At 24.6% G+C, this 27136-nt stretch overlaps 4 protein-coding genes across 4 annotated transcripts in view; 3 read left to right on the top strand and 1 right to left on the bottom strand.

The window, feature by feature from the left end:
- The first annotated feature begins 5203 nt into the window (after positions 1–5203).
- Positions 5204–7343, top strand: LOC129610866 (acidic mammalian chitinase-like). Its single transcript, XM_055523635.1, has 5 exons — positions 5204–5273; positions 5355–5410; positions 5663–6058; positions 6128–6511; positions 7323–7343. Exons 1-5 carry the CDS (start codon positions 5204–5206, stop codon positions 7341–7343), a joined length of 927 nt encoding a protein of 308 aa, XP_055379610.1.
- Positions 7344–7509: 166 nt separating this feature from the next.
- Positions 7510–9146, top strand: LOC129610867 (chitinase-3-like protein 1). Its single transcript, XM_055523636.1, has 5 exons — positions 7510–7744; positions 7847–8017; positions 8107–8540; positions 8618–8998; positions 9138–9146. Exons 1-5 carry the CDS (start codon positions 7732–7734, stop codon positions 9144–9146), a joined length of 1008 nt encoding a protein of 335 aa, XP_055379611.1. The 5' UTR covers positions 7510–7731.
- On the bottom strand, positions 9103–11194 carry LOC129611126 (putative GPI-anchor transamidase). Its single transcript, XM_055524091.1, has 7 exons — positions 11022–11194; positions 10655–10945; positions 10396–10604; positions 10221–10338; positions 10055–10165; positions 9835–9995; positions 9103–9314 (listed from the first exon to the last, which is right to left on the bottom strand). The coding sequence occupies exons 1-7, from the start codon at positions 11106–11108 to the stop codon at positions 9206–9208; spliced, it is 1086 nt and encodes a 361-aa protein (XP_055380066.1). The 5' UTR covers positions 11109–11194; the 3' UTR covers positions 9103–9205.
- Positions 11195–13299: 2105 nt separating this feature from the next.
- The window catches only part of LOC129610868 (esterase B1), a 58650-nt gene continuing 44813 nt past the window's right edge, over positions 13300–27136 (top strand). The window contains exon 1 of the mRNA XM_055523637.1: positions 13300–13963. Within this exon, the coding sequence (XP_055379612.1) occupies positions 13917–13963 (47 nt within the window). The 5' untranslated portion in view covers positions 13300–13916. The remainder of the gene's footprint in view (positions 13964–27136) is intronic.

Consider the following 27136-nt stretch of genomic DNA (forward strand, 5'->3'; position numbering starts at 1 on the left):
GGTATCCTTGTCTACTTTAGTTTAGGTAACCTTGTATACCTTTAGGTTACAAGGTTTGGTATACGTGTTATCTTCGCACCTGTTTTCAATGACTAAGAAAAATGTACAACGATTGCTCAAAATGGTGTCTCTATACTATTATGCAAATGTTCAACTGAACAATATTCAACTTGCAAGTGTTATAATTACGGCCACATCTTTAATTTTTTTAGAGATTTTCTAAGAAAAGAAATTTTTCTTAACCTACATACAAATTTAAAAAGAAGACAGAAAAAAAAAATTAAATAATTTTTTATTAACTTTTTTGTCGGAACTTTTATTAGAAAAAAAAATACAAGTGAAATAGCCAACAAAAAGAGGTTAAATTTTAAAGATCACCGCTTTTTGAACATTTTACAAATTTATATACAAGTTTAAACCTTTATAAATTTGAAGACAATAAAAAGTAAGTACCTATGTATATCTTGCTAATTTTTATTATATAAACTATTGTACATACAAGAATTAAAAATAAAAATGTACAAAATTTAAATTTATTTTTTCTTACAGCCACTGGGTATATTTGTGTCACTTTAAAAATCACACTTTTATTAAATTAAATATTATCAATAATAAAACAACTAGATGACATTGAAAACATTTTATATTAGAATGTCTGGTACAGAATGGTTGAAAAAAGTTTAAATGAAAATTATCTTATAAATCAAACGTCAGTATTAAATTGTTATTTCTAATGAAGATGTGGGAAGACTTGTGAGAAAAGCTATATTTATTCCAATATTTTTAAAATTTTGAAAACAATTAGGAATAATTCTAAAAACAATGAGCGGTTTACTTGTCGGTTGTAATATAAACATTGCCAACTAAGAAAACTTATTGCTTTTTGCAACATATAGGTTGTAGGTAATATTAAATTTTAATTTAGTGACGTTTTTCCTTTCACTGTAAGATTATGGAAAATTATTTGTAGTGATATAGACGGGTCGTTTTCCACATATAAGTTCTCGATGCACTTTGTCTTTTCAGCCTTTGTGAATTCTTATACAATTGGTCAACTTGTTTTTTTGATATCAAGATTAAGGTGTTAAATATGTTTCGATAGTTTAAAATAATCAATTTAGGCCGATTATATTATACTTACTTACTTACATACTTTCGCCAGCGGTATTTTACCCTTATGCATTTTGCAAATACATTTATATTAAAATTATGTTGATGTATACATATATGAGGGCACTTGCTTGTTGAACGTTGGTTGTAAGTACACATATATTAAACAGAGAATTTTAAATTTCAATTTCATTATTTCTTTTCAAGAGAAAAAACATAAACATAGGAAGGAAAAGCATTTATTCCACCTTGTAAATATTCAAAATATATTTTTAATTACGTGTTGTTTAATTAGTTAATTAAGCACTTACGTATATAATTGCTAGTTTATGACCCACATTAATATCTAATGGATGCTAAAGGTGTCTTATAACGAAGTCTTTAATCAAAATTTCAATTTTATTATTTGTGTGGTTATTTAACGCTTCTTACTTTATTTGAAATTTTTAAGAAATGATTTATGATACGCGATATCTTTATATGCATGAAGATAATTCTCAAATTGTTCACTTTAATACAATCTTACTTGCTTCTTCTTCATAGTATTTTCCTGCAGCATTTATAATCCTATAGCCATTTATAATTCAACAGAATTTGACTCATTTTGGAGCATTCTAAGAAAAACAAATTTAATCTTAAAACTAAGTAAAAAATAAAAGTTACAAACTTGAAATAAGTTGCATTTTTCCAAATATTTACAAAAGTGATTGTAAATTTTCAACTTGATTTAACCGAAACTACTTGTTTTGATTTTAAAGCAAAGCGTGGACTTAAATTAAATTTAATTAAACTGTCTGTTTTATTCTATCAATTTCAAATTAATAAGTAAATAAAGTAAATTAATTAGAGACTAGAGATAAAACGAAATGAAGTTTCGACGATTTTAATTTCAAGATTCAAACCATATATTTTTTAATGTATTAACATCATAACAGATTATAACTTTTATGTCTGTTATTAATAACGTATCTTGAACAAATGGTTTGAATTTTTAATAATTTTTTCTCCATAACACGTTCCACATTCCGATCCACATACTACATATATTTTATTTCATTATGTTACTATTGGTAGGTATTGGCTATTGTCATAGTTATACATTTTTATCGTAAAAATTAGAAATTATTATCATGAAAAAAAACCACTATAAAATAAATGATTCGTGTCTATAATAATACTTTTTTATATGCAACATACAAAAAACGTTTATAGCGCTTATAGCAAATATTAATCTATTAGAGAAACGGGATATGAAGAATAAGCTCTAATCCTCTACTAATAGTTTCTAATATTTTTATATCATTCATCAACTTTTATTTATATCTTACATCAATGTCCTTTTCGCATTATGCATATGTTCTATATTTAAGTTTATTTCACTTTCAATTTATGTAAAGGAAAGTTTTGAAATAAGTTAATACTCGTATATTTAATATCCAAATCATGCTTCATTTTTGACACGACAAATTCATAATTGATCTGACGAACGATCAGTTTACAAATTACCATTTACTAGAAATATAAAAATTAAAAAAATTTTTTGGAAAATGTATGTAAGTCATTAGAAGCAGTTGCTTTTAGCCAGGTTTTTGATTGATTCAGCCAGGTTTTTGATTTTTTTTTGATTCAATTATAAAATGCAATTGTTCTTATTTTTCATTTAACGCATTTATATGGGCAGAATTTTGGTGTATAAGGTCTTCTGATACTTTTCAAAAGTTAGTCAAATCTTGCAACATATCTTAGTACTTGCAATAAATAATTCAGTTCCCTTTTCCTAATTTCATACTGCCATCTATTTGGATTTTAGAATTTTATGTAATATTTGATAATCATTTATAATAAAAGATTTAATTTAATTTTAATAATGACTATATTTTATTCATATGTACAATAATTTTAGGGCCAACAACTGAATAATTCGATTTTATTATTTAAAATAATGAGATTACGATCAAATGAAAATTTAGGAAAAAAAAAGTGAATTAATTCATTTTCAACTTTTAACAATAAGTTTTCACAGCATCTTTAGAACAATAACTCCATTTAGCATTAAAAGCATCTCCGGGTGCGCAATTCATTGGGATATGAGTCCAGGGTGCTCTAAAATTTTTTGAAAACATTTTCATCAATAACATACAAGTAAATTAATATTTTTTCTTTTATAAAATTACCCAGGTAATTTGTAGCAAATATGGAATAAAGTACAATCTTCAGTATCAGCCCAATATCCTTGTCCATGTGATTCACATCCAGAGAATGCTATATTCGAATGTTATTCGAGGAAAGTAATTTTGTTTTTAATTAAATATATAAAATTAAAAATATTCTATGATTTACCAGCATTAACAGATGTTCCAAAAATGGTTAACAAAACAATGAATGAAATGATGGTTTTCATTTTTTTTGTTTTTTTTTTTTTTTTGTATAATAATTTTAAAATAAAAGTTTTCGTTTGAAAAGTTGAAAACGTTCTTAATTAAAATTCTATAGAATACCTGGTTTTTATACGTTTTTTTTTACAAAAAATTGCTTTTTAACGTAAACATATGCGGAAAATTCATTTAGAATTTTTTTTATTTAAAGATGGGATTAAAAAATTTATTATACCAATTCTAGAAATTATCTATAAAATTTGATAAATCTATGTAATTGAACGCAATGCCGACCAAAATTTGACTGATTTGATAAGAGGCTTTTGTTTTCATATTTTCTATTGATGCTGTTTTTTTTATTTCTTCTACATTTTTTATTTCTTAAACTCATTTTAGTTTCGATTATTCTCTTATTATCAAATAATTTTCAGAATTTTGGTTCCACTTGTTCTAATTAATTATTCATAACTATGTGTTAATAATTACCAATTATTAAAAAACGAGTTAAAGCTTCATTCATTAGGTATTGCTCATGAAAGCTTTAATATTACGTATTTTTAAAATAATTTAATTATGACAAAAATTTAAATATTTTGAGAGGGGGTGTAGAAGGGAAGGGTATCAGAAAATTACGTGAACTTTTTTGATAAGTATTGAATAAGAGTTTATCATATTAGTTTACGAAAATTCATACTTTAAAAATTCCTGTTGTTATTGTACATATATGTATATTATTAAGCTATTGCTCTGTATTAATGACGTATAATAGAATACACATAATATGGTTTTGCTTAGGGAGTATTTAAAAATGTAAGTATTGTAAACTGTGTAAGATTTATATGTTGATACTGATTCAATTACTTTATCAATTAAGCTTATCATAATACGGAATAATATACATATTTTATGTAAGAACTGAAGTAGATGAACATAGATCGCGGAAACAAGGATTTTTTATATCCGACGTCTTTAAAAAACCATGACTTAAAATTATAATATTAAAAAAAATAATAATAATATGTGTAATGCCACAATATTATCAAAATTGTTAGGTCTATATACGCGGAGAATATAAAAAATGTTCTATAATAAGAAATTGGTTTTAATTGCACTGAGAAGCTGATTACAATATGAAAACATATCATAATCCATGTCTGTATTGTTGTCTATTCAACAAAATTTTGTAGATTGGGTAAATTTGTGCTCATCATATAAATATTTACACAAAGAAAATATAGGAAATTTAAAAACTATTGGAAAAATTATAAAACTTGGACGATTATTCATTTCAATTTTCTGATATTTTCTCTCTAAAGAGCTGTGATAAGATAAAAAGGGGATAGCGAAAATGTTTTAAAAATAGTTAATACAAAAAAAAAACTTTAAAATTGAGAAATTATATAATATTTAGATGTATACTTAGTATTCATAAGTTTAATACGGATTATAGATTAATGAAATTTAAAGATTAAGCTTAAGCTATGATTTTCAAAAAAAAATTTTTATGACAAAATTTATTAAGTTTTATATAATTTATCCGCTTTTTTTTTCATATTTATGATAAAATTTCCTTTTAAAATTTTTATTCTTGATAAGATAAAATAACCGATATGAATAAAATATCGTTGCGAAAATAAAAATTTCCTGAGTTTTCAATTCATTTGCAATTGCTTAAGTTCAATTTCATTAATTTTCGGTAGAATTTTTCAATACTCAAAATGAAAAGTTCTACATCCATTATAGTATTTCTATTACTAATTGGAATAATGGCTTCTGCTAGATCAGAAAGTATGTATTAAATTATATTTAAATTTTTATTTAATAAGGTAATTTTATAATTTAAATATATGAAAATATTAAATTTTACAGAGAAAATTGTTTGTTACTATGGTAGTTGGGCTACTTATAGAAATGGAAATGGTAAAGTAAGTGTAAATAACATTAACCCTTATTTGTGCACACATATCATATACAGTTTTATTGGAGCCGACAGTTATGGTAATGTTAAAGTATTAGACACATTTAATGATATCGACAACGGTAAGAATATTTTTAATTTGTTAACTTATTGTAAATAAGCTGGTAAAATTACACACATAATTTTTTTATATTTCTATATTTTCAAAGGTGGTTTCCAAAATTTTATTAATTTGAAAAAACGAAATCCTAATGTAAAGCTTCTTGTCGCCATGGGTGGTTGGAATGAAGGATCTGAAAACTATTCGCGAATTATGAAATCTTATTCGTTACGTAGTACATTAGTTAAGTCTATAATAAATTTTATACAAACATGGGGATTTGATGGATTTGATTTAGATTGGGAATATCCATCACAAAGGGGTGGCTCTTCTGATGATTATCGAAATTATATATCATTGTTAAAAGAATTGCGAGAGTCAAGTCCACGAGGATTTATAATGTCAGCAGCAGTTGGTGCCGCCACATATTTAATATCTAGTGCATATGATGTGAAAAATATGAATAAATATTTAGATTTCATCAATTTAATGACATATGATTATCATGGATCATGGGATACGGTTACAGGTCATAATGCTCCGTTTTCTAGCTTGGTATGAATATAAATATATATATGTGCATGTATTATATGCTAAAAAAAAACCTCGTAAATTTTTTTAAAGGATAATACAGTATCAACTTGGATAAGAAATGGAGCTTCACCAAGTAAATTGGTTTTAGGAGTTCCAATTTATGGTCGGACATGGACTTTGTCGAATTCAAATTCACATGGAGTTGGAGCATCAACAAGTGGTATAGGTAAGGCTGGCCGTTATACTTTAGAAAAAGGAATGATGACATATTTGGAAATATGTGAAGAATTTCATTCATTTCGTGATTGGGCAAAATATTGGGATAATCGTGAGAAAGTTCCATACGCCTTTAGAGGTAATCAGTGGTTGTCTTATGATAATGTTCAATCTGTGCAACTTAAAGCTCAATATGTAAACGAAAATAGTTTGGGAGGAATAATGGTTTGGTCTATTGATGGAGATGATGTTTATGGAGTATGTGGCGAGCCATACCCAATATTAAATGCAATAAAACGTGCTTTAATGTAAAATAATTGTTAAAAAAAAATAGAAAGTTTAATCACTTTTGTTTGAATTATTTACTCTTGGCATAGTGCCCATGCGTAAAACATAAAAAAACAATATTCAATAACACAAGTATGTATGTACACTTTTGTGCTACACCCAAATAATTATCGCATTATTAATAAAATAAACTATTGTTTTCTATTAAAGTATTGTTTTCTGATAAAAATTTTTACCGTTTTCTAGCTTTCGCTGTAGTTTCAAAAGTTAAATAGGTAGAGCTTAATTATGATGATCGTTTATTCAGAACTTATTAAAATAGCAATTAAGAATGTACAATTCTTATAGACGTATCTGCCATAATTTATTGGTCCATGTATATCCAGAAATATCAGGAACTTTTCTCCAAAATAGCTATTAGAGGTGAAAAAAATGGAATGAAAATTACTCTTATTATTGTGTTAATAGCTGTATATTTAAACAAATGCATATATACGCAACATTATTTTTTTTTATTTGTGTACAAAAATTATATTACCAAAAATATTTACCTGGATTTTTTTTGTAAACCTGCTAGTGAAAATCATTCTAACCTATTCCAATAGGCTTTGGTTCACCTTTCAAAATACCTTGGGTGAACAATGAATTAATGAAGTAGTTAAATATCAAAAGAAATTATGTACAATTAAATATTTAAAATAACGAAAATTTGAATTGTCGTAATAACGTAAACACATTTTTTTTTTGCGAAAAAAAAGCTAGTTTAAAAATACGCCAGTAGATGGATGATGAAAACAAATAGTGTTGATGTATACCAGTAATGTCAAAACTAAATTTTTTTCTTCATTCAAAGATTCGTTTTTTGGGAAATACCGGAAAATTAGAACAATGTACGAATTTCACAAATTTGATAGTGATTTCTTTAATTATTATATTCCTTCGGGGGAAAGTATAAAGCAACGAACACTATAAATTAAACACTAATAACTTTAATAAATATTGGTTTGGTGAATCATAAAATCATGAGAGACTATAAAAGGGGTATCACATCAGTTTTTATATTTCATATGGGAATAACACTTCAGACTGTCTAGTTTATATTAAATTTATCGTTTTTTATTAAAAAAATTTGATTAAGATCGCAGTATACTTACATACATACTTTCATACACAGAACTTTTTTAAGAAACATGTCATCTGCAAGTAAGTTCAAAAGTTTTATATTGTGAATATTTATGCACATACATATTATGTACACATACACACATTAAGAAATCAATTTAAAATTTAAAAAAAAATGTATAGAAAAAATTGTTGGGTACTATGGAAGTTGGGCCACTTATAGAAATGGAAATGGTCAAGTGAAAATTGATAATATTAATCCGTCTTTGTACACACATATTATATACAGTTTTATTGGTGCTGATGTTGAGGGCAATGTTCAGGTTTTGGATCAAAATAATGATATAACCAATGGTAAACATAATGAAGCTTTTCTAAACTTTGAATTTTTACCTTTTAAAGTGCATTACCTAAGTACCTACACTAATTATTTGCTATTTCAGGTGGTTTGCGGAACTTTATTAATTTAAAAATGAAAAATCCTGAGGTTAAGCTTCTTGTTGCCATGGGTGGTTGGAATGAGGGTTCAGAGAAATATTCTCAAATAATGAGCTCCAAATGCAAACGCAGTAGATTAGTTGGATCGGTTATAAATTTCGTACGAACTTGGGGATTTGATGGTTTTGATTTAGATTGGGAATACCCAAAGCAAAGAAGTGACAAAGAAAATTATATATTATTTTTGAAAGAACTGCGAGAATCAAGTCCAAGAGGATTTATAATATCAGCAGCAGTTGGTGCTGATGTTTCTCTAATATCTACTGCATATGATGTGAAAAATATGAATAAATATTTAGATTTCATTAATTTAATGACGTATGATTATCATGGATCTTGGGAAGCCGTTACGGGTCATAACGCTCCATTTTCTTGTTATGTAAGTTAATTTAAATATGAATATTTTTATTAAACTGTATTTCTAATAAGTTTACTTACACAAAATATGTTTTAAAGGATGCCACAGTTAATAACTGGATAGCAAATGGAGCTTCACCCAGTAAACTAATTTTAGGAATCCCAGTTTATGGACGAACGTGGTCTTTATCGAATCCAAATTCAAATGCAGTTGGATCCCCAGCGAATGGTCCTGGTATGGCTGGTCCTTATTCGAAAGAATCAGGAGTGTTGACATATTTGGAAATATGTGAAGAGTTTAAAGCACATCATTGGGAAAAGTGCTGGTGCGTTGGTGAAAATGTTCCGTATGCTGTTAGAGGCAATCAGTGGTTAAGTTATGACAATGAGATATCAGTGGAATCTAAAGTTAAATATTTAAAAAACAAAAATTTGGGAGGAGCGATGCTTTGGTCCCTTGATGGAGATGATATTAAGGGTGTCTGTGGCGACAAGCACCCAATTTTAAAAACAATACATAAAATTTTAAGAATATAATTTTAAAAAAATTAATAAAAATTTCTTGAATATGAGTGTTTATTTTTCTTTGTTCATAAATTTACATACTAACTTAAAAAAGAAAAGTTAACTATAACGTGATTTAATTTTTAAGTCTTTGGATATATTAAAATTTGTAGCTAAGTCGTTCTAATGCTTATCAGATTTGATAAACATTTCACTAGGAAATTCAGGTTCAAAGAAGTAGTTGAACTCTCGTGGAACTGGATGAGAGTGATGAAGATCTTCCAGCAAATCCCTGAAAAAACTCAAGTTATATAATAAATTCAATTTTAAATACATATTTAAATTAATAATGTCTAATTATTATTTATGCAAATATATTTTGGCACATTATTTGAATTTTTGGTACATTAGCAATTTTTGGCTTGTTTGTGCTATTGTCAAATTAAGTTTTTGCAAAAACCTAATTGTTAAAAAACCTTCTTTCTCGTCTTATTAATAAAAAAATTTATATTTTCGATTATCTATTTATTTCTGTCTTTCTTATTTATCTATTTATTTCGTCGATTATCTATTTATTTCTTCTGTCTACGTGAATTTTACTTTGCTCCGCATTCAAAAGTAGAATATTTCTTATAACTAAATAGCTAATAAATAAATAGTTTTACAAATATGCATAAAACTAATAACAGAATTATCTAAAGAGCTTAATTAATTCTCATTTTAAAATGTTTAGACAATTTTTTAATTTGAAATTCTCTTCAAATTCCTAAAATTGCATTAGCATTACTGAATTTAAAGTTTTTCTTACTTACTCTTCATTTATCAGCGTTATGTTTATGTGATCTCTTACTATTTGTGTTGGTCTAATTGAACCAAAGAAATCTGTAATAGGTACCTTGCTTGGATCACGGTTATATAAATCGTACCTAACTCCAACGGTTGATATACAAACTCTTTTAGGACATACTCGTAACTGAAAACAACAAAATTAAAAGAAAGAAAAACAAATGAAAATGGAACATAATTTCTTACAAATTCTGCCATTGTTTTATTACTTTTGGGTTGTACTTTTTCTAAAAACTCTAAAGCATAGTATGTATAACGATCTATCATGTAAACACCAATTGATGGATCAACGTGATGCTAAAAATTAAATCAGATGAGTTCAGTATACACAAATATTAATTTAAAAAAATACTGAAAGTGAATCTTCTCCGACTAAACTACTGGCTACTGCTAAAATATTTGGTGACGTAAATTTCTCATAGAGCGACGCAGCTTGACATGTATCAACCATTAAGAATATTTCATTATACCTTAAAGTTTTACGAAATTCATACTTTAACATTAAGTTAAGAAATTACAGTTTTTACCTTCTTTTTTCCCACATTTGTTCAACAGCATCTGCAAGTTCTTGATTTGTTATTTCCTCACAATCTTGAAACTTCAAAAAACCATCCCCACCATGACCGGTTAAATAAATTAAAATATTGCTTCCAGCATCTGTTAACAATTTTTTTGAACTAGCAGTACCATTTTGTGTTCTTCCTGTTAATAACCTGACAAAATTTTCAACAGTAACCTAAAAATTTTATTTAAATTTTTTTGATCACCACAAATAATAGTCCTTACCTCATAGCCACGATAATCGACTTCTACATCATCACCATACACATTTATGTGCTGATTTGCATTATTATAAACGAAACCAGGATGTGGGTTTCTCGGATTACAGGCCATATCATCGGCAATCATTAATATTATATGACTATCTGGGATTCCTAAACGTTTCACAGAACGATAAATTGAAAGTACATTTGCAACATGCCTATAGTTAAACCAGAATCTTGATGCATCAACTAATACTGCCCAGTTATTTGTATGTGTTGAAGTTTGGACGGATTCAACATATTCTTGCGGTAGCTTTGTATAAAATTGAAAGAATTAATGATATAAAAATACCCTTAAGTATGTTTAACTTATATTTCTTAACACTTACATTGTTTTCATAAGCTGCAATCAATGAAGTGGATAAATAAAATACTGAAATGCAGAAATTTATGACGAAATATTTACAAACGAACATTTTTAATTTATTTTTTTAGAAAAAAACAAAAACTTGAAGTGAAAACTTATATTTCATTTCTTCAAAAGGAATTAATGTTGTTTATCAAACTCATAAACTGTCATATACCAGATCTTACGATATATAATTTGACAAATATCATCTGTTTACATGCGACTGCGTTCACACAAGCAAATTATGTTGTAGGTCGTAATTTACGATAATCTTTTTTTTTTTCAATGACATTTATATTATTTAAAGTTATTTTTAGTTTTAATTTTGGAATTGAAAACATGTTTTTATGTTAATTTATTTTAAAAAAAAAGGCAAAAGAAGTTCATTATTTTCTTTGATAACCAATTAGTTTACAATATAATCCCAAAATTAGTTTGAACGGCAATTTGCTAAAAGCGAAAATAATTGATTAAAAATTATTAAAACGTGTATTTCTTGAACTGAAATAGAAGACTGCATTTGGTCCATAATCATCTATAATAATAATTTTAAATAGCTACTAAAAACAAAATTAAAATAATTAGTTCAATGAATCGAAATGCGTGCAGTTTATTAGACACGGTAGTACTATCAAAATAAATATGACATAATACGTAATGGTGTACGTGAATTTTATACTTTTAAGCGGAAAGAGGAAGTTTCATTTAGGTAAGTTATGTAACGGTATAAAATTTACATACACATTTATTTTATAAGTTAATTTAATTAATTACTAAAATTTGATAAGTTAATTAACAATTTAAATTTAAAATGCTAGGTTCAAATTTTATTTTTAAGTAGAATTTCGACAAATTTTTCTGTTTTTATTAATATCTTTAAAGCAAATACAGCCAAATAATGTAACTGGTTTATAAAAAAAAATTCTAAATGTCAGTAAAATTCTTTAAGATAAAATTCACTTTCATTTCACTCCATCAAACATAAACAAAAGCTTTCTTTAATTTTAATGTATTAAAAAGCTTAATCAACATTTTTACTTTTTCTTTTCATTTTAAAAACTTGGAAACATATGTTTAATTTGATGGTGTTGTCTTTGCAGTATAACAATATACAAGTTTCAATTACATATAATTCCGTTAATAAAATAAGATGTATGTATACAAGTTTGTATATTTTATATACATAATATCTTATTGTATTTTATATAAAATAAATGTTGACCCGCAGTTTTATTTAGTGTTGATATAAAATATGAAACATGATTTCAACCTAGAGATATATTTTATGTACCTATATAATATTACACATAATTCATACAGAATACACTTATTCTTATACATATACATGTAATTATTCTTTATGTACACATAAAGTACATGTAGGCATACTACATATTATTTGAGAAAGTTTGAGAGGAAAATAAATTTACTAAAAGAGAAGAGAAAAACGGAATTATCATATTATTATTGTACTTTACTTATTCACTAACAACAACACAACGAGAAAACAAGTATTTAAATGTTTTAATAAATTATATTATATATAAAAATATAACAGATAGATATAGTGTATATTAATATAATTAAAGCATCTTTATACAATGTCCATTATAATTAAATATAGCCAAGACAATTTGATTTTTCAGCTTTCTTATCATTTACATTTTTATAACGTGCTCGTTTAGTCGTTAATCTCATTCTGCATAGTATATAAGTTACTATATTGTTATATTGCAACTATGAGTATATTATATAGATATTTATATTAAAAGAAAAGCAGAGATTCAGATTTTTTAGACTATACACATAGATGTGATATACTAAGCACTTTGCTTTATATAAATACATATGAACATACATATATACTGACATACGTTATTATATGCATATAGGTATATAGAAAAAAACTTTCATTATAACAAGAAATGAGCACGATTGATGCGGAAAAATAGGAAAAACAAAATATAAACTTTTATCATGAAAATTTATAAAATATATTTATGTATATATTATAATATATATTATATATATATGTATATTTAAAAATAAAGAAACACATTATGATAATACTTTATATAATATATAAGAGTACTCATACATAATATGTACACATAAATGAACGTGCATGTCTCACACATTGTACCTATATGTATGTATTTTTTTATATGTGAAAATTCTATTCGGTTTCGAATAAATTTTTTTTTTATATTAAATATTTTCCAAAAAAAGTTTTGTATTTAAATTCAGTTGGAGTTAATCGTTCTCCATGGATGGATGTGTTTAACGCTTAAAACGTTTATAAAGTATAAAAGAAAAGTAAATTAATAAAATAAATTAATAAAATAAAAAATAATATCGTGCGGTTAAACATCTACATCAAACAAAAGTAAAAAATATAAAAAAAATTTTAAGAATTTAAAAATTATATGGAAAAACGTTTATTCTTTAACAAGATTTATTTACGTTACACATTTCCAACCACCAAGTACAAGATAATTGCATGAAAATTATAATATTTATTAGAATAATATAATTAAAATATAATAAGAAAAATAGTAATTATTTATATAATAAGTAAAATTTTATTTTCTGATTTAATATAAAGAAATTTTTATAATTTTGAATTTTAAATTTTACTCATAACTTTTATTTAAAAATTTTGTAATAATTTATAAGAAAAAAATTATCATAATACCGCATTAAACCAAAAAAAATTTAAAGTGATTTAGAGAAATTAAAATATTAGTAAAAAAGAAAAACCGTCTTTTTTAAATTCACGTAATTTTTAAGAGAATTCAATTAAAAAATTGATAACAGGAAGAAAAATTTAGATTGCAACAGTTACTTTGACTGAAATAGAAGTTTAAAAAAAAAAATGGGTTTTGTAAGAAGATACTGGGAAATCTTTAAAATGATTTTTATGTAAGTTACTATATTCAATATTATTATTTAATAAAATCCTTTAAAAAATTGTATAAATTAAATTTTAAAACGATATTATTTCTGTGGTAACAAATAGTAATGGCTTATCTTTGAGAACATTTTTACTTTATTATTGATATTTGAAATTCGCTTTACTGTGACGAATGTCATTGCTTACCATATTTTATAAGTTAAGATTATTTTTACAGTGTGAGAGGTCATGATTTCATATGGTATAAATTTCTGAATTTACGTTCTATTAGTGCAACGAAAATTATTTGTTTGTTTAATTTTGTTTAAATTAATTTTTTTTATTCTTTCTTTTTTTCACGTACCCTATACTTAAAATGTATTTCAGTAACATTTAAATATTTTTTATTTATTACTTTTAAGTTTTTCCTGTTTATATTTCTATAAGAATAAATATTTACACTTTATTGCAAGATATTATAGGTTTATTTTCTTATAGTGCTTAAGGTACACATACGGAGCTATTAAACAATATGATTTATACATAAAATACGTATTTGTGTATGTGAGTATATATGTGCATATTTAGTGATAAATAAAAAGTCAATAACAGAACTTTTTTGTTTAAGTCCCGTTTTTAAATTTTAGAATAATTGCAGAGAAAATATTAGATAATGAAGTGCATTGTATACTTTGAAATATTTTCTTTACCCTAGTTGTTTAAGCAAACTCAATTTATTAATATTTAATATCTTTCAACAATAGCTATCTTTAATAATATTTATTCAATTTCGAAATAATTTCACTATTTATTTAATAAAAATTTATTGTTAAAATACCGGTTGTAATGCTTTACGAATGCATTTTTCGTATATCTTATAACTAAAATGTATATTTTGTTGAATTCTATTATAATTAGACTTTTATATTAGTTATTAATTTTCACAATAATCTTTAATAAATATTTATAACAGTTTAAGGGAATAAGAATAAAAATAATTTTGCAATAAATATGCAAATATAAATTACCTTTATATTATTTAACATCAAACAAAACAATTTTGAATAAATATTTATTTTTATTTCATCTTCTTTTTTTAATAACTAGCTATAATCATTTTGAATATTATTAAAATTTTCTTTTTATAATGTCCTCCATAGTAGGTAATATAAAATAAACAAAATATAGAAAAGGAAAATTTTGATACGTTCCTATTTTGTTTTTTGTCCTTTAAAAGACCTTTTCATATTAATACTATATATACATATATATGCATATCTACTTACCATCGTTAAATAGCTTATTCTCGAGAGGTTTTTGCATTTATTTACATTTTACTTTAGTGTCATGTGCCATCATTCATTTGAAAGATCATCACTCGTTTGCATTTGAATAATGTGGAGACAAAAAAAAAAGAGAGTATTTGTAGAAAAAAAACGCGCTGAAAATTTTTTTATTATAAAAATTGTAAATTTTTAATTTGAATTATTTGCTTTAGTTTTAGAATTTAGGATTTTGTTATACTTTTGTAAAACTAGGGTCGAATATTTTTATAACATGTGAAAAAATATTCCTATACCATTAAGTATTTTCAGGTAATATAAAATTTATCTTACAGGAATTTGAGAAAAAATTAATTTTTGCTCGAGAATTTGTTATATTCCAGAAAATTTTTGTTTGGCATGCATTACGGTGTAGTAATATATTTGGACTGTACATTTTTTTTGGCAGGAAATTTGGAATATGTTTCTGATCCTAGTAGAAAGTTTTGATATAGAAAATTCAGAATTATGAATTAATATTAATGTAGAAAATCTGTGGTTTAATCGAATTAGCAAATAAAATTTTGAATTTTCTTCATGTTGTATTTAATAAAAAATTACTCATCCATTTAAGTATTTGAAAAAAATCTAACTTTTCTTATTATAGTGTGAGAAAAATTGGCCTATATTTTATATACAAACATGAAATGTGTTTTGAAACATTCTAATTCTATGATAGCATTAACAATTATTGTTTATTCAAATGACTAAAAAGTTATTAATTTAGCTTGAGTTAGAAAAATAAATACTAATTACGATAATAATTGTATTCCACAAAGGTACTCATTAATATATTTTTTTTATAATTTAAAATTAATTTTATCTGCTCGTGTGTTTAGATAATTTTATATTTCGTGTATTTAGATATTGGAAAGAAAATATCTGTAGAATAACGTTTTTGACTATTTTAATATGTCGAAACTCTATTTTTGTATATTCATAGAACAGAATAGAACAGAATATTATTAAAAAATTTAGAGTAAATTTGTTGAAAATTAAGGTCATGTTGAAGAAGAAGATCATAATTTTTCTACAAGTTTTTTCTACATATTCCTAATCGGATAAGTCAAAAATTAAAAATTTTTATATTAATTCATCGATAAAAACGCGCGTCCAAAATTAGTTTTTCATCAAAATATTATACTAATGCAAACCTAGAGCCGGCACTGTGAATGGCAATATACATCTGTATGCATATTTGTACGTTAGCCTCCCATTTTCTTGTTATACATTATATACAAATTTTATTCTAAAGATTCTGTCATAATTCTACACTACTCTATAATACTCTTATTTTTTTTTATAAAAGTTAGTATACTTTTTTTTCAAATTATAATTTTTTTTCTTTTGTAATGTCAACTGCAATAATATATTGTGATAATTTAATTTAAAATTGAATGATAAATATAATTGATTGTTTTCTAATTGAATGCAATGATCTTCTTCAAAGTTTAGAAATTTAAATCGTAAAAATTTGAAAACAATAAATAAAATAATAAATTAATTTCCATTTTGTATATTAATACATTAATCAAATTTATGCAGCTGTGAGTAAAATGTAAACAAAAAGAAATCAAATGTGGTCAGTATATAACCGATCGTGCACATGTTGTCTCCTTCCTGTTTTTACATTTTAGAGTTTTTGTGTTCTAGAAAGTATATTAATTAATTTCGTGTACAAATACAACACACTATTACATTTTAAAAAATTCAGTTGATTATTCAAGTGCAGAAGAGCATTAAAAATTTAGCATAAAAAACTAAATTTAAGCTTAAATTACAATTTAATCATGTAAATATAAAATTCCCGAATATTAACGATAATTTGATTAAAAAGAGTACTTGTTATATTGCAATACTTGATTCGAAATATTTCAAATTTAAATTTAATAAAAAAAATTTATTTAGGATTGTTCAGCATACATCGAGCCGTATGTTTTCTAATTGCAAGTATCTGCAAATATTTATAAACCAAAGTACTGGGGGCATATAATCACATATATAGAGAAGGCGCTTCTTGTGTTAACACACTATCGAAAACAAAATTCAGCTCTAGGATCTCGAAACAAGTTATCAGCTGCGAACATTGGGTAAAATCAAAAATTTTACCTATATTCATATACATACGAGTATTATAGGAAATTAAGAAGAAAATTACATCAATTCTTATAGACTTTTATATAAAAGTATTATACTATTATATTATACTTTTATATTAAAGTATATATTACCATGTTCAAGGTTTTCTACTTTTAATTTGCAATTAAATGACTAAATATGATTTTTTAATCGATAGTATTACATGCATATACAGGGGAGTCGCGATATAGTGACCATCCAGTAAAGTGACCTCCCAATATAGTGACCCAACCATTTGAATTTTGCGTATTCTAAATAGTGACCCAAAACAATTTTGTAACTCTAAATAGTGACCCTAAAAAATATTTTTTGTAAATCAACCACATGTTTTTTTCCTTATTGTAAAACCGTTACAATTGGAGTTGTTTTTTTTTTGTTTTGCTTTCTATATTTGCATTTCTGTACATTGCTTTACATTTTTTGTCAGTAATTTGGAAGTGTTAAAACAATAATATCGTAGTCTTTCAATTTCCTAATAAGTAAAAATGACTGGAAATATTAGAAAATTTTTAACTCTAAAAGAAAAGTTAGAAATTCTAGATGAATTAAAAAAAGGAGTCTGCAGTTCAGTTTTAGCAAAGAAGTATGGTATTGCAAAGTCTACAATTTCCTCTATAAAAAAACAGAGTCAAAAACTTAGTTCTACTAATGCTAATTCATTTGGTGGCCTAGGTAAGTAGAAGTACATACATTAATTTATAATTAGTGTTTATTTCTGTGTAAAAATGACTTTTTTACCTGGATAGGTAAACGAAAAACAATGCGCACTGGTGAATTCTTTAAGCTAGGAAAAATGTTGTATGAATGGTTTTTAGAAGGCAGAAAAAAAAATATACCGATTGATGGTACCATTTTAAAGAACAAAGCTAAATACTTTTACAAAAAAATATATAAAAAAGATGACTTTTCCGCTAGTTCTGGTTGGCTCCAAAAATTCAAAAAAAGACACGGAATTCGATTTATAAAAATTTGTGGTGAAAAGTTGTCTTCTCAAAAAGAACTTGTAGATCCTTTTTTAATCAAATTAGCAGAAAAAATAAAGCAGCTTAATCTAGCGCCGGATCAAATCTACAACGCGGATGAAACAGGCTTATATTAGAAACTGATTCCGGATAAAACTTACGTTTCAAACAAAGAAAAAAATGCGCCTGGCCGAAAAGTTTGTAAACAACGTTTGACATTTTTAGCGCGCACGAATGCGTCTGGTGATCATAAAATAAGACCTCTTGTTATTGGAAAGTCAAAAAATCCACGTTGCCTGAAAAATAAACACATTCCTGATTCTTCAAAATCAGCTTGGATGACTTGCTCAATTTTCAAAACATGGTTCGACACAAAATTTATTCCTCAAGTGAGATGCTACCTTGAACAAAAAGGTCTTCGTAAAACAGCTCTTCTTTTGCTTGACAATGCTCCAAGTCATCCACCTGAAGATGAACTCATAAGTGATGATGGTCAAATCATTACAATGTTTATGCCGCCTAATGTTACTGCCCTAATCCAACCTATGGACCAAAACTGTATTAGAATCACAAAATTGAAATACAGAAATCTACTTCTGTCCCATATAAGTTTGTCCCAAGAAAGTTTGGGAAAGTTTAGAACCTGTAATGATAGCTAAGTGTTGGAAAAAAATTCTTTCTACTTCTTTCGATAATGAATATGATTCTGAAGATGAAATCCCATTAATAAATTTAAAATCCCAAATGTTTTCAGATCAGGAAATGAACATTACAAAATCATTATTTCAGAAGATTTGTCCAAATGCCAACTTATCATCAAAAGATATTTATACGTGGAATGAAGATGTAAACTTAGATGATGAAACTCCTGCTGTTGAAATTGAATCTGATGATACTGACGTATCTGAAGAGGTAGTAGAAGTTCAAACTAAAATGAGTCATTGTGATGGAATCAAAGCCATCAACGACTGTTTGAAATACGCATTAGAAAATCGTCCAACAAACGAAGAAATTTCCGTTTTGAAAAATATTCGAGAAAGAGCTGTTTTGGAGCAAAGTAAGCAAACATTTAAAGAATGCAAGATTACAGATTTTTTCAAATGAATGCGTCAAAACCAGAACTCTTTCAAATAAATGTAAAAAGTTATTTAAATTCCTAACTTATGTTTTCAGATTCTTTGTTAATTTTTAGTTTTGTTTTATGTATTTGTTTTGAACTGAATGGATGTTATTACTTTTATTTTATAATTTTTATTTTTAAATAAAATTAAATATGCGTACTTTATTAAAAATAAGAGTTTTAAAATTATTTTTCTGAAACAAATGTAACCTTTACTGATGAAGAATAAATTATAATATTGATTGAAGAAAAAAAAACACTAGTCTCGGAATAGTAGACTCCTCGTAACAATGACCACCCTGAACATTTAATTGGTCACTATATCGCGACTCTACTGTATTTATAAAGAAATTCTAGACAGAATTGTATATGAACATTTAGATATATTTATGTAATATTCTACATACATATATAAAATATTTCTTTTATTCATTATAATTATAGTTAAAATTTTCATGCAAAGTGAATTGATTTATTAAGGAATTTTATTTCAATTATATTTATTATATTTGCTTTTAGTGATCATTTAAAAATCATTTAAAAGTGAACTTTATTTTAGCATTAATATTTAATATTATGATTTAATTATATTGAGTAAAATAAGATTCAATACAAATATTTTACATACCAAATTTAACTTGCGAATTCTGTGCAATTTATTTTTAATGAAGAAGTCAAAAAATAAAAAAAAAATAATAAATTATAATTAATTACTTAAGAAGCACTCAAGAAATTAAATTTCAAGCATCCTTTTTTCTTCTTTAAGTATCTTATAAATATTAGCAATGCATTCGCGTAAAACTATATGTACATATTTATTTACATTGTACATACTTACACGCCTTTATTTCATCTTCTTGTTGTAAGCTATGAATTTGATAAAGCAAACTAAAAATAGAACGGAAATGTTAAGTATTAAAATTTATTTGAAATCTTTTTTTTGCTTCTTATAATCTGTTGGTTATTATACTTATATCTGTTGCAAAAAATATAATAAAAATCTGTATATAGTTTACGGAAAATAATCAATAATATGATTTTCATTGCAAAAATAGTCATGTATGCGCGCATTATTTGTAATGACTTCATAAAATTAAATTGCAGTTCTCGCTTAGAATATGAGATAATTTAATTCAGTAGTTGATTTTAGTCATTATTTTCAGTAATTTAAAAATATTGGTAGTAAGGGACATATTACGAAACAAAAATGAAGAAAAAAAATTCTTGGTCAAAAAAAAAACGCATACATCAGACAAAGCTTATTATTTTTTACTAAAATAACTGAGTTACGGTCTCGTGAAAGAACCACGATCCACCATATTATATCTATAAAATTTGTAGGTAATTATTAAAGTATGAAAATTATATTGAGAAGTAAATATATTGTTTCACGGTCTGGCATTAAAGTTTACATAAATATTTATGTTATCTAAACTTGTGTTATCATTAATAAGTTAAGAATTTTAAATAAATAGTTTTTAGTTATATACTTATAAAATTCTTTAAGTCCATGATAAGATTATTTATTAACAATATTCTCTACATAACTTAATTAAAAAAAAATATATTTCATTAAAATAATTAAGCAGCTAGAATAATTTAATTTAAAATATTATGTAATTTAATTTTTTAAAAAATTAAATTTCAATTGACAAATTGAGAAAAATTAATTTTGCAACATGCATACTTTTTACTTGTAATTGTTACGCGGATAATTTCAATAAAATATATCTTATTGTCATTATAGTGAAAATAATTAAATTTTCTAATCAATTAAAAATTGATTTTAATTAAAACTTTAATTAAAATGTATTTGAAAATTATGAAAAGCATTGTAATAAAAACTTTTCCAATATCCATATTGTCAATTGTAAAGTGTTATAATAAATTCAAAGAAAAATTCTATTCAAATTCCCACAAAAATTCTATTCAATAAAAAATGTCGTTGTTATTGACATTGTCAGTGAAATGTTTGAACATATAGAACCGAAAAACAAAAAACCAAATTTAAATTAAGGAAATTTTATTAAAAATCATTTTATTCACATATTTATTTATTCATGATTTATTTTGGCAAAATCTATTATTCCAAAAATTTACATATTTATTTGCGGAAACACTAAACACAAATAATTTATGTATATATAGATAAACTATTATTAATTTTATTTATGTTTTAACATTTAGACATCAGGTACCTACTGAGCCTAACTGTTCGCGTATAAATTCAATAATATTTCATAAAGAGTTCATAATTTCAATTTGCATGTAAATGGTAAATTTTGGAAAGGGTTTTTTTGTTTTCTATACATACATACGTTTCAAATATTTATTAAGCTTTATCTATTTTGGGAAAATGTTATTATTATTTTATATGTTATGTGTGATATACGTAAGTATAAATACTATAATAATTCTCACTATATACATTTAAATCTATGAGATTGCATATAATATATATTTGTATATGTGGATATGTATACATAGTTAGTACATTTAACCATATCTAACCATATAAAAATAATATCGTCACATACTTTGTATTAAAATTTGGTTTTTTGATTAAAATCTAATTATCATTCTTATCATAAACTTTTAATATCTGTATATAATATTTAATATAACATTTTTACAAGTACCTATCTATCTATGAATGTATGTAGGTACATGTATATAGTAATTAAATAAAAAGAATAAGCTTCAATAAGCAAATTAATTGAATTTTGATTAAATTTCTCATGTATTTTAACTTTGTACGTATATTAGCAGAAAACATGCAGTATACCAACATACAGTACACTGCGGCTTAATATTCTTGAAATTAATATGAAAAAAAAAATTTTACTAAAAAATTATCGTTTCTGATATAAAAAGAAAATCAAAATATTTACAATTTTTAAATAAATAAAATAAATTTGAGTAATTTTCTGAATAAATACTTAAAATTTAGTTTTTTTTGGAAAGCACTCTTATGCACTGTAATAATACAGCAAATGTTCATAGATTCGTTCAAATAAATCACATTCAACTGTGTTTTATAGAACAATATAGTTATACTGACAAAAACAAAATCACTACCGAATATGTGTATGTCTGTGCTCTTATAGATAACTTGCCCATTCAGTTTTACTAAAGTTTTAAAAAAATATTTTCCTCTAATTATTTAAGGTGAAATGTTTTTATAAATAATTAGATAATTGATTTTATTCAACTGTATATCGTAATTTTAATTAAATGGTTTCATAAGATGAACTTTTAGGAGATTTTTGATTTTGTAGAGCAAAACCAAATGGAAAAGAAAGGTAAAATGTCTTTGTTTATTATTTTTATATAATATTTTAACAGCAAAATTAGAACTGTTAAATAAAAATTAGAAATTTCTCTTAAAATGAAATTTGGTTATGTGCCGAATATTTTGACTTATTTTTAGAGAAACCTCAGAGAAAATTGAAGCAAAATTGTAAATAAAACAATAGATTCAGTGTTTCGCCATAGAACAAATCATATTAAGATTTTTTGTATATTAAATCAAAACAGCCAAATTTGTAAATAGTCAATTCTCTTTTTAAGATGACATGAATTGATTAAATCAGTGTTACTGTTTGAATTAAAATTATTTTGTTTACTTCCATTAATAAATTGTTTATATTGCTTAGATGCAAAATTTCAAAAAAAAATTCTTCATATCAACAAAAAAATGTGTACGAAATGTGTAAAAATATGTCTATGATTCTTAACTACACATATTCATATATACTCGTACATAGATACACACATGTATGTGCACATTATATTATTTAATTGTTTATTATAGTTTCTAAATTGATGAAATCGCTATCAGAATATTTTTATATTTTAATTTAAAGATAGAATGACGAAAAAGATTATGTTGACCTTTACTTTAATTTATGCGTTCGGTTAGAACGTTTTTGCTTTTTTTCTTTTTTTTGCTATATATAATATTGAATTATATTTTTAATTTAGTTAATCATTTATTTTTAAATAAAAGTATAAATTCAAGATTAAATTAGATTGTAGGTAACTTTGAATATTATTAAATTGTTTTGTAAACTCTGCATATAAAAAAATTTGTTATAAAAAAATAAATAATTAGAAAATTTTACTTTCTGCATTCCAGAATATAGAGGATACATTATTTTTTATTGAAAGGTATATGATATTTTAATATCCATCCAAATAAAGAATTTAAATTATTGACTGAAAATTATTGTTATATTAAAAATGTTTTTTATTTCGCAACCACTTCAATGCTATAAACGTAGACTTTGTAAACATTTTCTGAACAACTTGAAAGAATTTGTTAGATTTTTCTACTGAGTTTTAATTAAATTATACTCAAGTTTGTACAACAAATCGATATTATTTTTGACTCCGTGATATATGCAATATATTATTTGATTTTTGCAATCGGTATATCACATATCTATAATACTTTTGTAAAACTTTTTTAAAGCGAAAAGTTATTTTAAAACAAAAATTAAAATAACAATCGCAAGTACTTAAAGATTAAAGTTACCCCTCATCGAGAAATATTAAATCTTTGTAGTGCAGATATTTAAAATTTAATCCGCTTTATTTTATCACAAAAAAAGAAAAGTTTTACCAGAATTTAAACTTTTTTGTAATTCTTATTTCTTATATTTTTCGGTGTTATGAAGTGATTTTAGATTTCTCATGTTGTTAGACCGCCGAAGTTTTTCTTTTGATCTTAATTTATGCATAAATTTTCCATAACATTTGATTTTGTATCTAAAAAAATTTTAATTTTATACATTTTTAATTTAACAAAAAAAAAAAACAAATTTTGAGATTGCAGGAAAATATTAAAATTTAAATTTTAATGCACATTTCTAAAGAAACGCTCAACAATAATAATTATTACTACTATTCTTATTTAAATTCATTTATAAAAGAGTACAATTCCCATTCATATTGAATTCCATTAAAATTATTCATTTTTGTGATATGACGTAGGTAGTGTTTTTTTCTCTTTTACGAGTATTGAAATTTTAATACTCAAATTAAATTTAACTTGACTTTGTTCGAATTGAACAAAATTACAATAAAAATGAATAGACAAATAAATGAAAAAACTAAAATTTATAAAAGGTATATTGATGGGAAAGAGACAACATGGGATAAATTAAAATAAATTATTTTTTAAACGCGATCTTTTATGCATTAATTTAATACGAGTATACTTATGCTAAGTGAAATTGCATTCTATTTACATTTTTTTACAATTAAAAATGTTTTGGATATTTTATAAGTATTATTGTCATATATTCAAAATCTAAATGTACATGTGTATGTAAGTTCACAAAAATATAGCGATATTTGCCTGTTGTAATTTGTATTACTTATATGCATTTCTTTTTAATCGCTCACCTCTTCAATGTAATAAAAAGTGCCTATACATAACATGTAGGCATGTTATGTGTAGGCACTTTGTACATGTATACATACATACATACATACTGTTTTATTGTACTTTCAATTTCTTGAATTTCTTGTTCCAATGTATGTATTTGTCTTTTTGAGTACTCAAATAAATTACAAATTTTACACTTTAACATTGACTTTGGCATATTATTTAAGTTCATATGTATATATGTAACGTATGTATGTAATATGGATACTCAATTTTTTTTTTGTACATTCATATTGTTGAGATGAAATTTAAACACACCTAAGTGTGCACGAAACTGAAAAACGAAAATTAAAGAGACTGAGATCGACGTATGTATGTATATCTTTCATAGGTCGGGGAAAAGCAATTATTTTCTGAGCAATTTGTTTTAATTTAATTGAGAGTATAAAAATATTAATTTACATTATGTATGTGATGGATTATCAATAATTGTATGGTATTATAAAAAAATTTTTTTCTCGGATAATAAATGAATTTAAAAAATGAATGTAAATGTTAAAACAAACCAACCGTACGATAAGAATTTGGAAAATCAAACATAAATTTTGGTTTTGTTTTTCGATTTTGACTCGTTTGACATGTTTTTTTATCAGAATAAATTTTAGGTTTTAGATATTTTTTTTAAGCAATTGAATAGCTTAGCTCAAAAAAGTACCGTTAAATCATTCATAATTGATTATTATTCCATGTTCTTATAATGCTAAACAATGAACGCACAGGTAAATCTTCTAATTAGATTTAATTTTTTCTGTTAAGGTCCACATTTTAAAATAAAAACGCAGTTTTGTTGGTCTATTGGTTATATTTTTTGATGGCTGTAATGTGGTAATTACTGAACGTAGAAAGTTGACTATTGAACCTTTAGACGCAGCTGTTTGTGACCTGAAATGGTCATTAAAGATATTATTTTATGACCGCCTCAATCAACAGGGGATACACTCTACAAGGGTATTTGTGACGTGTGAGAAATGGGACATTTCTAGTAATTTATAAACTTAAAACTGTTTTTCATTGAAATGGGAATAATAATTTATTGGGTGTGTACTCTTTTTTCTAATAATTTATCTTCTTGAAGGGATTTGGTCTACTTATAACAAAAGCACAATTATATCAAGAGTTCAGGTTCATACATTTTTAAAATCATATAATTTTATTATAATATCGTTTTCGAGAGTCTAATTTATTTATTTTGTGATTCTTTTGTAATTTATACCGCAATGCGCTCGTAAGTGGATCAAAAGTATTAAATTTAAAAATGAACTAATAATTTCTAATGGACCTTTAGTTTTACTTAAAAAACACTTTATAATTTTACATATTGCTCTCTTTGGCTTTTCTATTTCTTGCTATTCGTCAACCGTCATTTTGCGCAAACAATAATAAAAACAATAGAAAGTTCAAAATGCTCGAATGAATAAACAGCAACAACAACAGTATTTCTTCTGTGGCCTTATTAACGCGTTGCTGTACTTGAACTGTATTTGTTTTTTGTATGTGTAATAGCTTGATAAAAAGTAATAATAAAAATCATAATGCGGAGACGATTTTCTTTTTTCTCCTTTTTATACGAGTACAACATTTTAATGTAACTATATTACATACATATATGTACGTAAGTATACGCATAAAAGTTTTGTGCACATTTGTTTACATTATGTTAGTACCTATGAGTCCAAAAATGACGATCACCCACAGTACAATAAAGTATTTTTTTTTAAACTTTTACATTTTTAGCAGATTTTAGCATCATTTTATTAATATTTTTAACTTCAGTATATCCCCATACAACATGCTTATATATATATATATATATATATATATCCACATATATATATATATATAGTATCCACATATATATATATATATATATATATATATATATATATATATATATATATGTGTGGATACTAATATGTATCTATATATTATTGCGTACAGTGTACATACTTTTGTGTATGCAAAGAAATGTATATACATATGTTTATTTAATTGTTTAGTCATTAAAAAGTATAAAAAAATCTACTTAAATGAAAAATTTAATTTTTGAAGAGTGTTAAAGATTTTGTGTGATATTCAAGGCCATTTACTGGAATTGAATACATTTTAATGGATATACTTACATACTCATGTAATGACGAATACAATGACAGTGTGTAAAACAATATAAAAGAGAAGAAAGAATAAAACGTGAGACATAAAAAATTATT

Source organism: Condylostylus longicornis, unplaced genomic scaffold, assembly GCF_029603195.1.
Source record: "Condylostylus longicornis isolate FDR11 unplaced genomic scaffold, ASM2960319v2 ptg000048l, whole genome shotgun sequence".
Taxonomy (NCBI): domain Eukaryota; kingdom Metazoa; phylum Arthropoda; class Insecta; order Diptera; family Dolichopodidae; genus Condylostylus; species Condylostylus longicornis.

What these genes read in the sequence shown, in the direction of transcription:
- LOC129610866 (XM_055523635.1), top strand. Translation starts at nt 5,204, where the DNA reads ATGAAAAGTTCTACATCCATTATAGTATTTCTATTACTAATTGGAATA. An exon ending in ATGCTCCGTTTTCTAGCTTG is followed by an intron (nt 6,059 to 6,127) that starts GTATGAATATAA and finishes ATTTTTTTAAAG; the next exon opens with GATAATACAGTATCAACTTG. An exon ending in ATGGAGATGATGTTTATGGA is followed by an intron (nt 6,512 to 7,322) that starts GTATGTGGCGAG and finishes ATACGCCAGTAG; the next exon opens with ATGGATGATGAAAACAAATA.
- LOC129610867 (XM_055523636.1), top strand. An exon ending in AAATAATGATATAACCAATG is followed by an intron (nt 8,018 to 8,106) that starts GTAAACATAATG and finishes TTGCTATTTCAG; the next exon opens with GTGGTTTGCGGAACTTTATT. An exon ending in ACGCTCCATTTTCTTGTTAT is followed by an intron (nt 8,541 to 8,617) that starts GTAAGTTAATTT and finishes TATGTTTTAAAG; the next exon opens with GATGCCACAGTTAATAACTG.
- LOC129611126 (XM_055524091.1), bottom strand. Translation starts at nt 11,108, where the DNA reads ATGTTCGTTTGTAAATATTTCGTCATAAATTTCTGCATTTCAGTATTT. An exon ending in TCGGAGAAGATTCACTTTCA is followed by an intron (nt 10,166 to 10,220) that starts GTATTTTTTTAA and finishes TTTAATTTTTAG; the next exon opens with CATCACGTTGATCCATCAAT. An exon ending in ATAACGCTGATAAATGAAGA is followed by an intron (nt 9,315 to 9,834) that starts GTAAGTAAGAAA and finishes GAGTTTTTTCAG; the next exon opens with GGATTTGCTGGAAGATCTTC.